Below are 13,015 nucleotides of genomic sequence, written 5' to 3' on the forward strand. Positions count from 1 at the left end.
CCTTTGTTCTGGAGTCTTAATACTTCTTTGCTGTCTAGCGATTAGCACTCACTGGCCAAGTGTCTCCATCCTTCTTCTCTGTGGACCTGCCATTGGAGATAACAACCTTTTGCTTACAGTTACTCCATTAGGTCAGGTAATAGTGGGGTGCTGCGGGTTTAAAGTTCCCAGTGACCCATTTTTGGGGTGGCGAGGAAGGAGGAGAGAAGCATCCATATAGTTTCACCTGATTAACTGGTTTTTGTGTTTTTCAGTTTTTGTTTTTAAAAAACTGAAGGTTTCTTATGTAATGTACTACGTTAAAAGAACATCAAGGTTGCAAACTCAAGCTCTCACAAATTAGGAAATGCCTGAATTAAAGTTGCCCATGCAACCCTAATTTGGCCCTCTTGTACATATGCATTATGATACTGTCTTTAATTATATGACCACATACTCCCTCCCTCTCCCCCCCCCGGACCCCCTGCCTGGAGAATGAGGCTGTTGTCTATAAGGCCTCGTTTGTTGGAGAGGTTGGAAAGTGTAGTGAATGAGCCAGGGAACTTCATGAAGAGAGAGAATGGTCTTGTGGTTCAGGGGTATTGTGAACATAAATTCATTAATGTTTTTAAAGAACTAAGATATGACAAAGAATATCAGAGATGACCAGGAGGAAATAAATTCTGTTTTCAGTGCAAGATTTGGATGTTGTGCAGTATACATGTTGTTCCATGGTATGATCTGAATAAACAGAAACAATAGGAAAATGTTGACTGGCTATCCATACAGTGAGCACAGTCCATTCTATGCATTGTGAACTTCATATTTGCTCTGAATTTGTTCTCTGATTTGCAGGCATGTCTGCACAGTAGCATATCAGTGTTACTTGCTACTTTTTCCTTGCATACGATGATACGTGATTGGCTCAGGTGTATTCTGTTTTTGTTATTCTAGAGTGTTTGTGGGTAACATTGATATATTCTCTCTGTCTCCCTCAGGGACCCCCATGATTCCTGTACCAATGGGCATTATGGCTCCTGCTCCAACGGTAAGTAGTACTGGGAGTAGAGGCAAAGTAATGTGCACAAAACATGCTTTATTGATTGAAACTACTCTGTGTAATTTGCCCCCAATTCATTAACATTCACAACCATGAAAGGAAAAGCTTGGTGTTAAATGTTAGACTCATATATTAAACTCTGACTTGGGCAAGGTTTTAAAAGGACATATCTGGAATTGCTAACTGCAAGAAATTGAAACAGCTATTGTTTGAAAATAGAAAGTTCAACTTTTATTTATATCTCAAATGAAATAATTTAGAGATGGCCTCATGATAATACTCTGCACTGCCGTGCAAAACACCAGGGTTGGCTGGCTCGTCTCTTGCTTACCAGATCAATAGGCCTGCTGGGTGCCATGAGGTATTCCGTAGCCCATATAGAAGCAGTGTTGGGGGATGCACTCACCAAAACTGACCAGAAGAGTCAGTGCTGACAAGCTACTGAGGAAGTTCTGACAAGTCCTTTTTGGCTACAATGCTGTGGGAGGGGAAAGATGCTCAGGACTTAGGGAAACCTTGAGGGAAAAACAGCTTTTAGTGGTTTTATCTATACACATGGATCCCTACTGGCAGGTAGAGTTGTTTTCTGACTATAAAATCTGGGTTCATTCTAGGTATTAAAGCCATTTCCTAGCTGTTTTTCCATCTAAACTAATGGGACTGCTGTTTCTAAAATCTTGCAAAAGTGGAATCTACTGAAGAAATCAGTCCAAAACCTAATGTCTCTAAGAGGAATATACTCATGCTAAATTATGTATTTTATAGCAGTAAGATGCTAGAACAAATGCATTATTCAGTATCCTGGAAGAAATAAGGTTCTGCCCCTGGCCTTAAAGAATTGATGAGGAGGAAATGAGCACATGTACACAATGAATTTTCTTTTTTTAAACCCCTCTTTATAACATGACTGGAAGATGTGCACACACATGAATGCCCCATACCTAACTACATATTCTCCAGTTCCAAAACCATTTCTTCTTCACATTCAAGAAAAGAGGCTATCGTAGAGGAGGGGTGTGGATTGATAAAGTAAAACATTGGTTTCTGTGTAAAATCTGGAAGTATTAGAACATGGTACTTGATGCTATGAGTGTGTTTTTGAGCCAGAATTAATCTTCTATTTACAGTTATAACTGTTAAGAATCGGTTTCTCATAAGATATTAAGGTGTACCAATATATCAAAGGATGGCAGGCTCATTGTTCATTTTTGGAGCAGGTACTGAGCTAAAGATGACTCATAACATCTTATCCAAAAGTGATTTATTTGCACAAATGTACCTCTTTCTGCCTTGCATTTCCAGCAATGATTTTAAAATAACAATTTCATACTTTTGAATCTAATAGGCAATATCTGTTATATTCTGTGTAGAATCTTAAAACTACTGTCCTGCTGTATTGGCTTGCAATTACCATGCTATGCTGGAAACTTAGTAGTGAAACACCTTTTATATCTCCAACTCTTCCTTGTTTTAAGACTCTAAACCATTTTCTGGTAGGTTATAAAATAGATACAGACATCTTGTTTTTCCTCCATAGGTCTTAGTTCCTACCACAGTGTCCATGGTTGGAAAGCACTTGGGAGCCAGAAAAGAGCACCCGGGCCTAAAGAATAAAGAAAATGATGAAAACAGCGGTCCCACTACCACTGTCTTTGTGGGCAACATTTCTGAGAAGGCATCAGATATGCTTATAAGACAGCTCCTAGCTGTAAGTGTAGTGATTGGTTTGTTAGACTTCGTCCTTAGCTGGTGTGTAATGTAAATATTCTGTCATCACTGTAAACGTGGTGGGATTAATTCACAAGCGGTGAAGTTGTAATGGTGCAGTAATGACATGTTCATTAGACTTGTGTTTAAAGCAAACAATCAGTTTGACCAGAATCGCTTTCTTTTAGCTAGTTCCAAATAGGAATACAGAAGAGTTTTAGCAAAATTAACCCTTACTGTTTTGATTCTTTCTCAGAATGGTACATTTGCTTATGTATTGTGTGAGCAACCGTTAAATTTATTAAATGATAACATTCTTTTCTTAATTTTGTCTTCAAGAAGTGTGGCTTGGTTTTGAGTTGGAAGAGAGTGCAAGGAGCATCTGGAAAACTTCAAGGTAAGTGTTGCTTTTTAGCATCCTGTTCAGATTGATTGATTTTATTTTGATTATCAGGCAGCTTTTAAAGTATATACTGACAAATTAATATAACTCTAATATTTTGCATTTAAATTGAGTTGCTTATGACAATTTCTCCTGTTAAATCTTTACAAAAAAGGAACAAGGTCAAAATCTTAAATTTTGTAATTCTTTCAGAATAATGCAATGAAATGTTTTTGTAAATTTGCAGAGTAAATATTTTCCCTTTTATGATGCATATTTCTGAAATATTTTTAAAAAGTTTGAGAACCTATTAGTTCTAAGTTCCCAATATGTAACTTACTTAATGATCTGTAAGGGAAAAGCTGTTAAATATTTACCTGAAGACATGGTTTTTTTGCTTTTTCATCTTGATCATCTACCTCCAGCTTTCGGGTTTTGTGAGTACAAAGAACCAGAATCTACTCTACGAGCACTGAGACTACTACACGACCTCCAGATTGGAGAGAAGAAGCTGCTAGTTAAAGTAGATGCCAAGACAAAAGCTCAGCTAGATGAATGGAAAGCAAAGAAAAGGGCTTCCAATGGGGTAGGTATGCGACGTGTGACCTGCACTATGTAATGAGGGGCGGAACAGGGTTATCTAGTAGTTAAATAGGTCTGGAAGCCAGGGCTCTTAGTTTCTATTCCCGTCTCGGCTCTTAACTCACTCCATGACTTTGGCTAGACTGTGGCTCCTAAATCCCATTTGAAAGTTTGTGGGACTTGGGAGCCTAATTTACTTAAGCATTTTTGAGAATTTTACCCTTAGGGCTTGTCTGCACATAAATTTGCATATTTAACCAATGCAAACAACTGTTTGTCAGTTTAGCTTGCCTTTGTACATTTACAAATTTACATTTACAATTATAAGCTAGGCTTAAATTGATTTAAGGGTGTCTCCATGCAAAGTTGCACTAAATTTGTTCAAAATCACAGCTTTAAATTGATGCGTCACTGTATCTCAGCCAGGCCTGAAACTGATTCTCAGTTTATATCCATTCTAAAGAGGAGTAATACATATTATACTGTACCTTACCTGTTCTGAAACTTAATGTTTAATTAAAGATTTGAATGTTGTTTAAAAAGTGACCTATAGAAATGTTTGTTACAAAATTTATGAGCCGACTGAGGGAGCTGAATTAAGTTTCTCTTACAGCTGAATTAAGTTTCTCTTCACAATTGTTTAAAACTCATGCAAGACCAAGAAGTAGATTTATTTCTGTGCTGTTATAAGGCTGTGAACAGATCACAAGCAGATGTAACATTAAGCATGTGGGGTATTTCCCCCCCCCCCATCTTTGACTTGACGGAACACCTGTTGGGGATCAAACCAGGGTCACTGTCCATCTAACTCATTCTGAATTTTCTAGTTTAATTATTTAATTGTCTTTCTGGGGTAGTTTGGTGTGCTGCATTTACTGGGCCAATTCATCACTGGTGTAACTTGCTTGAAACTAGTAGTTATACCAAAGATTAATGCAGCCCATTTTTTGCTAATGCTTCTCTTTAGCAAGGGTAATACAGCGTGTTCATTCATTTAAAATACCTGCACTTTTTCTCTAATTGCCCCAAGCAAAGGCATGTACCAATGGATGCTCGCTCCTTGAAGCAACAACTGTTCATAGTTCTAGCTGGCCAAAGTAGATTTTTCAGTTTCATTTTATAGATAATGAACACAAAAAGGTTGGTAAACTTTTGCAGTCAGCGTTTTGTAGTAGCTCAGAAAGCTACACAGAATATGCAGGAAATATGAATACTTTTTGTCCAGTCAGACCCACAGCATAAATATGACCTCAGGTTTTTAACATAATTTGACTGTCTGTCTAGCATATGGGGGTCACAAGACTATTGCTCAGAACAACAAAGTGCTAACCATGTGAAATCCATATGGCACAAGTACTCTAGTTGCTAACCTAGATTAAGGGAGGAAAGTTTGACTCGAGCACTCACTCCTGTCAAAGCTTTCCTTTTCCCCTCTGGCAGCAGCTGTAATTTCTATGCTTTACGGCTGGGATTGTAAGTAACCTTAAGACTGTAGTGCAGCTGTAGGACATGAACAGGAAGGATTGTGCTTTCTGTGAATTTTTGTGGGGTTTTTTGTGTAGGAAGGCAGAGATGGTCAGTTGTGACATTGTGAAGCTTTCTGATGAAAATAAATTTAATCACTAATATATAGTGAAAATTCCTAATTCTTTTTAGGATATATTCTTTTAGTAACCTGTTGATTGCCATGTAGAAAAGCTCTGCACCCTGATTTCATATAGTTTTGACTGGCATCTTTCTAATGATCTAGACAAATTAGACCCTGGTATGTTCTCATTATTGGTGGTTGAAGGAAATGTGAATTGCTGAGGAATATTGATGTAAGAAGTTATGAAATACAACCTCCACTGAAACACGAGTATGAGTTATTGTAAATGCATTACAAGTTTATCAAAGTGCTTGCAGTTCTTTTTATTAACCCCTTCATGTCTTCCATGGCATGCAAGGGCCACTGTCAGATCAGAAAGTTGCAGTGCTCTTCTCAGAACTCATTTTCTTGATTTTTTTTTTGTATTAATGTACATTGCAACACTTAATTTCTAATATGAGGGAGATAAACCAATCAACACTTTAATCTAATTAGCTCCTCTTCATGATCACCTCTTCTCCCTGGACCTCTTCAGCTCCATTCCCTGTCACTGCTTTCTAGCTCTTCTCAGTCTACTCCTCCTTGACCTGGCAGCCCCTTCAGCTCCAAGTGAACCCTTCTTCCCCCCTCATTCTTAGCTGCTGCTCCATCAGACCCTTCCCTCCCTCCCGCTATCCCTCTTTTACCCACCACCTATCGCTTGATGGGACACCCAGCTGGATTCTCAGGTGAGATTCCATTTTTTTACAAAATGGGGGAGAGGGGCCAGTAAATGGGCAAGATATTCTTTATCCAAAGTATTCATAAATTTCTATATAACATTGGTGCAAGGAGATTTTTCCCAGAGTTTCCCTTAGTCCTGCTTCCCCACTGGGAGAAGAGAAAAAAGTGTTGATAAATATATGATCAACAATAAGGAAACTTCTTGTATGGTAGGGATATTTTCTTTCTAGAAATGTTGCTTTAAAATAGCTCTTTCCCCATAGCTCACTGCTTTAAAGTTAATTAGAAAAGGAAAACATTTTTATTGTATGATAGTCTCATGGGCTTCCAAAAAAAAAAAAGGGTTAGAGGCAGGCTACTGAAGTGGCCCACAGTTCCTGAGAGAGAGAAATCAGAAGCTATGGTAGATCAACATTAGGGCCACAGCTGTTTATACTCCATTTGCTCCCTCTGTCTCTTCCTTGATCTGTCAGTCTTATCACAATCCTACTGTTGCAGTCTACAGCCGTTCCACTTGTAAAACCCTGGAATGCGGTCCCTCTCTGGCACTGCTGGTGTGAGGAGGTCTGAGCAATAGGATGCAGTTGAGAGCTGCTCTTAAACTTTGGTAAACACGGTGGAGGCACTAGCAGGATTATAAAAAATGAACATTTGGGACAAAATTCTTCCTCTCACGTGAGTGGGATTTAGTGTGACAGTTTGCTGATTTCTCTAAATTTGCCACTTTCCCTAGAACTCCAGACCAGAGTCTACAAATGATGATGATGAAGCACTGGATGAGGAAACAAAGAGAAGAGATCAGTTAATTAAAGGGGCCATTGAAGTATTAATACGAGAATATTCCAGCGAGCTCAATGCCCCTTCCCAGGAATCTGACTCTCACCCCAGGAAGAAGAAAAAGGAAAAGAAGGAGGACGTATGTGTTTTGATTTTGGACAAAACAGATTTTTCTTCAACTCACCTTTATATAATGGGCAAACCCTGTGCAAATACTTTAACCAAAACTTCTGATGAGAAAACAAATCGACAAGCGTTGATGTCAGCAGCAGTTTCATGTATTAAATTGAAATCTAGTCAGTTTTAGATGCCATCCCCTCTGGATGGCTTAGGGGGTCTGAGCACCTAGACTTCCTGGAACTACAGGTTTGAATCCTGGCAGGTTTGACTCAGCCTTTCGTCCCTCTGAGGTAGATACGTTGAATTAGTGCAGTTTATTGCGTGTCTATAGGTCTTTCAGATGAGACCTTAAAAAAACAAGGTCCTGCCTTTTCTGTGTTAACAGCTAAAGATCCCAGAACACTTTGTAAGCGTAGTGGTTTGCTCTGGTGTCCTTTGCCAAAAATTCCTCTTCTCCCCACTGTTCGATAGCATGCCATGAGTCAGCTGATTGTTGCTACTTTACACCCCAGAGATGGGTGCATTTCAGTGGTGGTATATGTGTATAGTTTTGAAACGCTTTGGGATCCTCCAGGGATGAAAGGCATGTTATAATTTTATTATTTTTACTATAATTTACTACTATAAAAATGTTTTAGTGTGGCTGTTTGACCAGCTGGCTTTCCTATGCTTTGTGACACAAGAAAAATCTAGTGTTTGGCAGAAGTGTTCTGATGCAAACCTCCTTCATGGGTGATCCTGTCAGTGTACTAAAATAAACTCTGGAGAAGAGGGGAAAACCAAGAATTTACAATTAGCAAACTAAGACTTTCCTTTTGCAATTGAGTCTCTAACCATGTGAAAATGGGCTCTTGACACCTCTCAACCTCCACCCAATGTTGCAAGAAATCAGAATCTAGTTGGACTGAGATTTTTACCTGCTTAAATCTACTGTATAATTCCCATTCCAAGGCAGTAATGCAGCTTCAGCTGCTGATGGGGTGTGAAAGAGCAGTGCAAGAAGCAACACCTCTCCCTCTGGGAGTATATCATCCCCAGTCTAAAATAACCGGAGGTATAGGAGTCCTGAGTTGAGAATTTAGATTTCCTTCCTCACCCTTTCTTTGGGGCAAAACTTTTTGGATGAGAATCTAAGAATGAAGTCATTGTCTAATGCTGTGGGCTGTATTTTATGCAAACAAAAAAGACTGTAAAATGTTTATTGTGCTCTGGCTATTTATGGTCATGGATAATGACAGATGACTATACTATCACATTGCCATGCCACCATAATCTTGCAAAAACTGAGTGCTAAGTGTACTTTTTGGAACTCTGCTATTTCTGCATGATCTAGTTTTAGACCAGTCTGAGCTAGCAGAGCAGATTAATATGTTCTTTCAAAGACACGGCAGCTGTTGGGTTGAAATTGCACTTTGTCTTCTCTCCCTGATGGGTAGGAAAACAAGAATCTTGGAACATCTTTGGCCTGTGGGGGTGCAGGAGGGAGCAGGGAGATGATCCAAGTTTATCACTCCTTTGACTTTTAAGGAGGGGGAAGAGAAGAATCTGTGGGTGGCGGGAAAGGAAGATGGGGGCAGGTGCCATATGAAAAAAAACTGCTTGTTCTGGGGCTTCTGTCCCCCTGAAGGGGATGGGAAGAAAACTGCTGCGGATAGCAGCTGAGTCCTTCACTAGTTCCACTGGATGAAGGAATGATGGATGATGTGGGGGAGATGAGGGTGTGTGGGAGGAGTGGCGAGTGAGTGGAATCTGTTTTTGAATTTCAAGCATGGGGGAACCTCGCTAATTCGCACTAACTACCAGGAGATCCATTACAGATGACTAAATTTTGCGAATTAGCGAGTAAATGAAGCAAGATTTATGCACCACAATGTATTGATCACTTATTTTGACAAGTGTAGTTTAGTCTTCTTGATGATGAAATTATTATAGTGTACTAATGTCCTGAAGTACGCTTTGTAATTCTGTGATGTCTTACTAATATGAGACCTCACTATAACATCTGTTAAATCTTTGCTGAGAAAAAGATCAGTGAAGGGAGAATTAGCGAGGTTCTTCTGTAATTTTGTTGAGTCAAAAAAATAAGATCACAGCAATACAATATTGCTTATAGTTCAAACATACAAAACATTGTTTTTCAGAGTAGTGTGCAATCTATTTTTAAAAAAAAAAATCTCCGTGGATTTTTCCGCAGATTTTCCGCAGATTTCCAGTGGCCCCACTGATACCTTATCCACTCATCACCAAGGTTCGTTTACATTGTAGGCTTTGACAATGACTATGTTTACTGCTAGTTGCCAGATTTGTGACTCTTGTCCATCTGATTTTTCACTCATTAACATCAGACTGTCAGGTTTGGTACTGCAGAAGGGGTATATTTATCTCTTACAAGACTGGTACAAAACTTCTAACCTTAAAAACTTTTCTCTTGTTCTTCTGTGTATGTACAGATGGCTCTTAATGCTTTTCCTCCTGTCCCCCTTGTTTTTTAGGAGGATATAAATGCTATAGAAATGGAGGAAGACAAAAGAGACCTGATATCAAGAGAGATCAGTAAATTCAGAGACACACACAAGGTAGTATTCTTGTTTTTGCACTTGATACAAAATTAGGCTTTTACAGAATCCCAAAAAAACCCACTTTTATAAAATTTCCAATACATTACAATATCACTTAAAATACTGTTTATAATGAGGTGTAATATATATATATATATATATGGAGAGAGAGAGATATTTAAAAGCCAGCAAAAGACACATACCACGTTAAGTTGTCCTTGGCATTTGTAAGACTTTTTGGTGCTATTGATTGCTTTGCAGTCTTCTCACTTTATCATGAATAGACACAACTTAAGTTTCTACACATACATTAAGTTAGATATATTTATAACTAAAGACTAAACAGGCTGCAATGTAAGACATACACTTGAGTGTGTTTCTGTAGACAGTTATAACGTAATCCAAGGAAACTTTTTATGGAGAGCTGAAACTTTAATTTTAAATTTAAGACTTTTTTATTTTAATAGTTCTAAGTTGAGTGGGGGAAAATTAAAAATAGGTCAGTGGTTACCAGAATTACCAAAATTTAGATGCATGGAAGAATTGTAAATTCCCATAAAGCTAATCTATTCATTGACCCCCACCATTATGATAGAGATCATATGGTGACTAATGCAAGATGAAACTCTCAGCTTGGAAAGTAACATGGAATAGGATGTAAGTATGAGCTTCTGTTTTTTATTATATTTATGGATGCCCCCTCAGAAAAATATGCAAAGGGGTAACTGGCTTGGAAATGTTGTGCACAGCAAATCCCACTTCAGGGTTCCAACCTACAGAAGTTTCTGTTAATGTCAGTGCATTTATGAATGTTTCTGGTTTGGAAGGTGGTACTAATGGATAGTGAAATGCAAACTGTGCATGTAATATATTTCAATGTTTAGCTTATAAGGCGGTATTAATTTTCCCCAGCAAGAGTGGAGGTGGTCCATGACCCACTGAAGTATTAACCAGTGTTCACAATTTGAGCAAACACTTTTCTGAATACCTGAAGTTGACATTGATGAAAAGGTTGAAGGTGCAGTAAGGTGAAGTGTACCCCCTGTTATTCAGCTTTACCTTGTGCAGTTGTTGGGCGGTACTTTTTCACACAACTTTATCAACATAAAGCAAAAAGAACACTGCTGGCAATGTAAATACTGCATTTTCCTCTCCACTCAATTTGGGAATGAAAGCCTAAAGAAAAGAATTCCAGAAGAGATCTTCTGGTGAATTTCAGTAATTAAATACGAAACTGGTCAATGGTGAGACATAGCAGAGTTGTGTTTAATTCCAGGCCCTATCAAGTCACTAGTACAAAATATAAACAAATCACGTGGTTTAAAAAAATTAAAATATGCTTCACTGTTTCAGAAGCTGTCAGGCATTTTACTGCCTTTGATCTATTTTATTGGGGGGATATTTTGGATTTCTTAACTTTTAAAATCAACTTTAATTATAAGTGGCCATTGCATATATTGGGTGGAATGATTTAAAAGGGCTGTTGAATCCATAGCAGCTGGCTAATGAGCACAGTGAACCTTTGCATGTTTTTAGTATGAGTTTATAAAACAATAACCACAGACTGTCAGGGTATCAGCCTTGCAGGGGGCGTCCATTTACAGCACGGACGAGTCTGAAGAGAGCTCAAGGTAAGATTTATGATTCTTCTACCTGCCCTTTTCTGTTCATTACTTCAGTGTATCTGATGCTTTTTCCATCCCATTATCCCTTCAGACTCTCTTGTTTACACTGGTAGCAGTTGGTTAAATGCAGTTTTGATATGAACTAGATAGACCAGTTCATTTTTTTTAATTGGATTTTTTAAGGAACCAAATTTATAAAATAGGTCATAAGAGACCAAAACTCGTACAGAGAAAAGATGTCTCTGAGACAATTTTTTGCTATGAACAAAGTATTTGAGGGGAAATCCAGGAATTCAGGCAAAGAAATTTCTATTGGAACATCTAAAATAATCTGTAAGTATCAACTATTTCAGTATATAAACTTTTCTTTAAAAGTATATGAAATTGAGGTAAGTTTGATTTTGAAAGTTGACATAGCATAATCTAACATCTTACTGTATTAGTTTGTTACATTTTAAGACATCTATAAAAGAATTTCACTTAGTTTCTAAGTTTTCACCCCTCTATTTGGTAGAATTTAAGTTTTGTTTTTTTCATAGTATCAGTTTCCTACCATTTTTTTAATCCCTTTTTCCTTTTGTGATTTCAATGTATCCAACACTAGCATGCTTGTATTTTACTATCAATACAGTGTGGTATGGTGGCTGGATATATTGATCTCTTGTGAATTAGCTTTATTTCTGTAACCCTTTGTCAGTTCTCTGGTCCATGGGCACATGACAGAAGAATATTTACCAGGTAAGATTGCTTTTTAAAGTTGTCTTAAATGCATTGTTTAAAGAAAGAAAAAAAGAAAAGAAAATGCACATTTTATTGTTTCGGTTTTTAATTTCTTTTCAGTGGTGGTAAACGTGGAGCCAAAGGGGATAAAACCTGTTTTTTCTGCTCAGTATGTGTAAAAACCATGTGGGGTTCTGGCATCTGTCAGGCTGACAATCTTGGTCTGTCTTTGTTGTTTGGTATTTTTGTGAACCGTGTACTTGCTCTTCCTCCCAGAAACATAGCTTATAGGCAAAGTTAATCCAGTGTTGGCGATCCATGTCCTAGCACAGCATCTGTAAGTTAACACACAACAATTGCTTCCAAGGATGGATTTATCTATCATTCTATTGATGTATTTTCTATTGTCTTATAGGAGTTCTGGTTATAGATACTGTTTTTAAATGGAAACGTTGCAACTGTATACAATTTTAGTAAAACAGTAGCAGATAACCCTTTAGTTTCTATATTTCAAATGAGTGATTTCCAACCTTTTTTAATCTTTCCATTATGTAGGGATGAAAGTTGAGGATTCCGTTCGGCAGAATTCACTTTTTACCAGTGAAGAGTTAGAGCTCTTTAGGAAGGGCAAAGTGGGAGGGGTCCAGCTCCCTGCTCGCTGTTGAGGCATGTGCACCAGTGTGCAAATGGATGAATTTCTTTACCCCAAATTTTCAGATAGGGTTGACATGGTCTGCTGAGACCATGGGGAAACAACGCTGTCCCAATGGGCATCAACTGAATCCTGTTTGTCCAGCTGAGCAGAATGAATTTTGTTAGCTAAAAGTTCATTTTGTTTGTACCCAAGTGGTTCATTGCACCTGTGGAGTCTGTGGCTCTGCTGTGAACCATGATTGGGAGTGCACGGTGTATGTGCACCCAGTCATTATACAACAATCCAAGGCCAGCCCTACCCTGCCATCCAAGGTTGGAGATTGCTGGTCTGTGTAGATCTATGCTTTTGCACGAAATCTAGTCTTGTGATTGTTGCATTTTGATTTCATACTTATGAGTTCCAAACAAACTATTTAATACATTAAATGTTAAATCACTGGCGGTTTTGGTACGTCCATTACCAGCCTTACATGTTGCGCCGGGATTATCAGATTCCTGCAATTATGGAATTAACTGTGAAAGTTCTCTTGTTGGTTTTTA

At 38.2% G+C, this 13,015-nt stretch overlaps 1 protein-coding gene across 3 annotated transcripts in view; it reads left to right on the forward strand.

The window, feature by feature from the left end:
• RBM25 (RNA binding motif protein 25) overlaps window positions 1–13,015 on the forward strand; it is a 40,419-nt gene that overhangs the window by 13,718 nt on the left and 13,686 nt on the right. For 2 of the 3 annotated variants that reach the window (XM_073348530.1, XM_073348532.1), the window contains exons 3-9: window positions 978–1,027; window positions 2,577–2,747; window positions 3,086–3,143; window positions 3,554–3,714; window positions 6,755–6,937; window positions 9,113–9,166; window positions 9,411–9,494. In XM_073348530.1, coding sequence (XP_073204631.1) covers window positions 978–1,027; window positions 2,577–2,747; window positions 3,086–3,143; window positions 3,554–3,714; window positions 6,755–6,937; window positions 9,113–9,166; window positions 9,411–9,494 — 761 coding nt within the window. The remainder of the gene's footprint in view (window positions 1–977; window positions 1,028–2,576; window positions 2,748–3,085; window positions 3,144–3,553; window positions 3,715–6,754; window positions 6,938–9,112; window positions 9,167–9,410; window positions 9,495–13,015) is intronic. The other variant, XM_073348531.1, reaches the window with a different exon arrangement.

The sequence above is a fragment of the Lepidochelys kempii genome, chromosome 6 (assembly GCF_965140265.1).
Source record: "Lepidochelys kempii isolate rLepKem1 chromosome 6, rLepKem1.hap2, whole genome shotgun sequence".
NCBI classification, from domain to species: Eukaryota; Metazoa; Chordata; order Testudines; family Cheloniidae; genus Lepidochelys; species Lepidochelys kempii.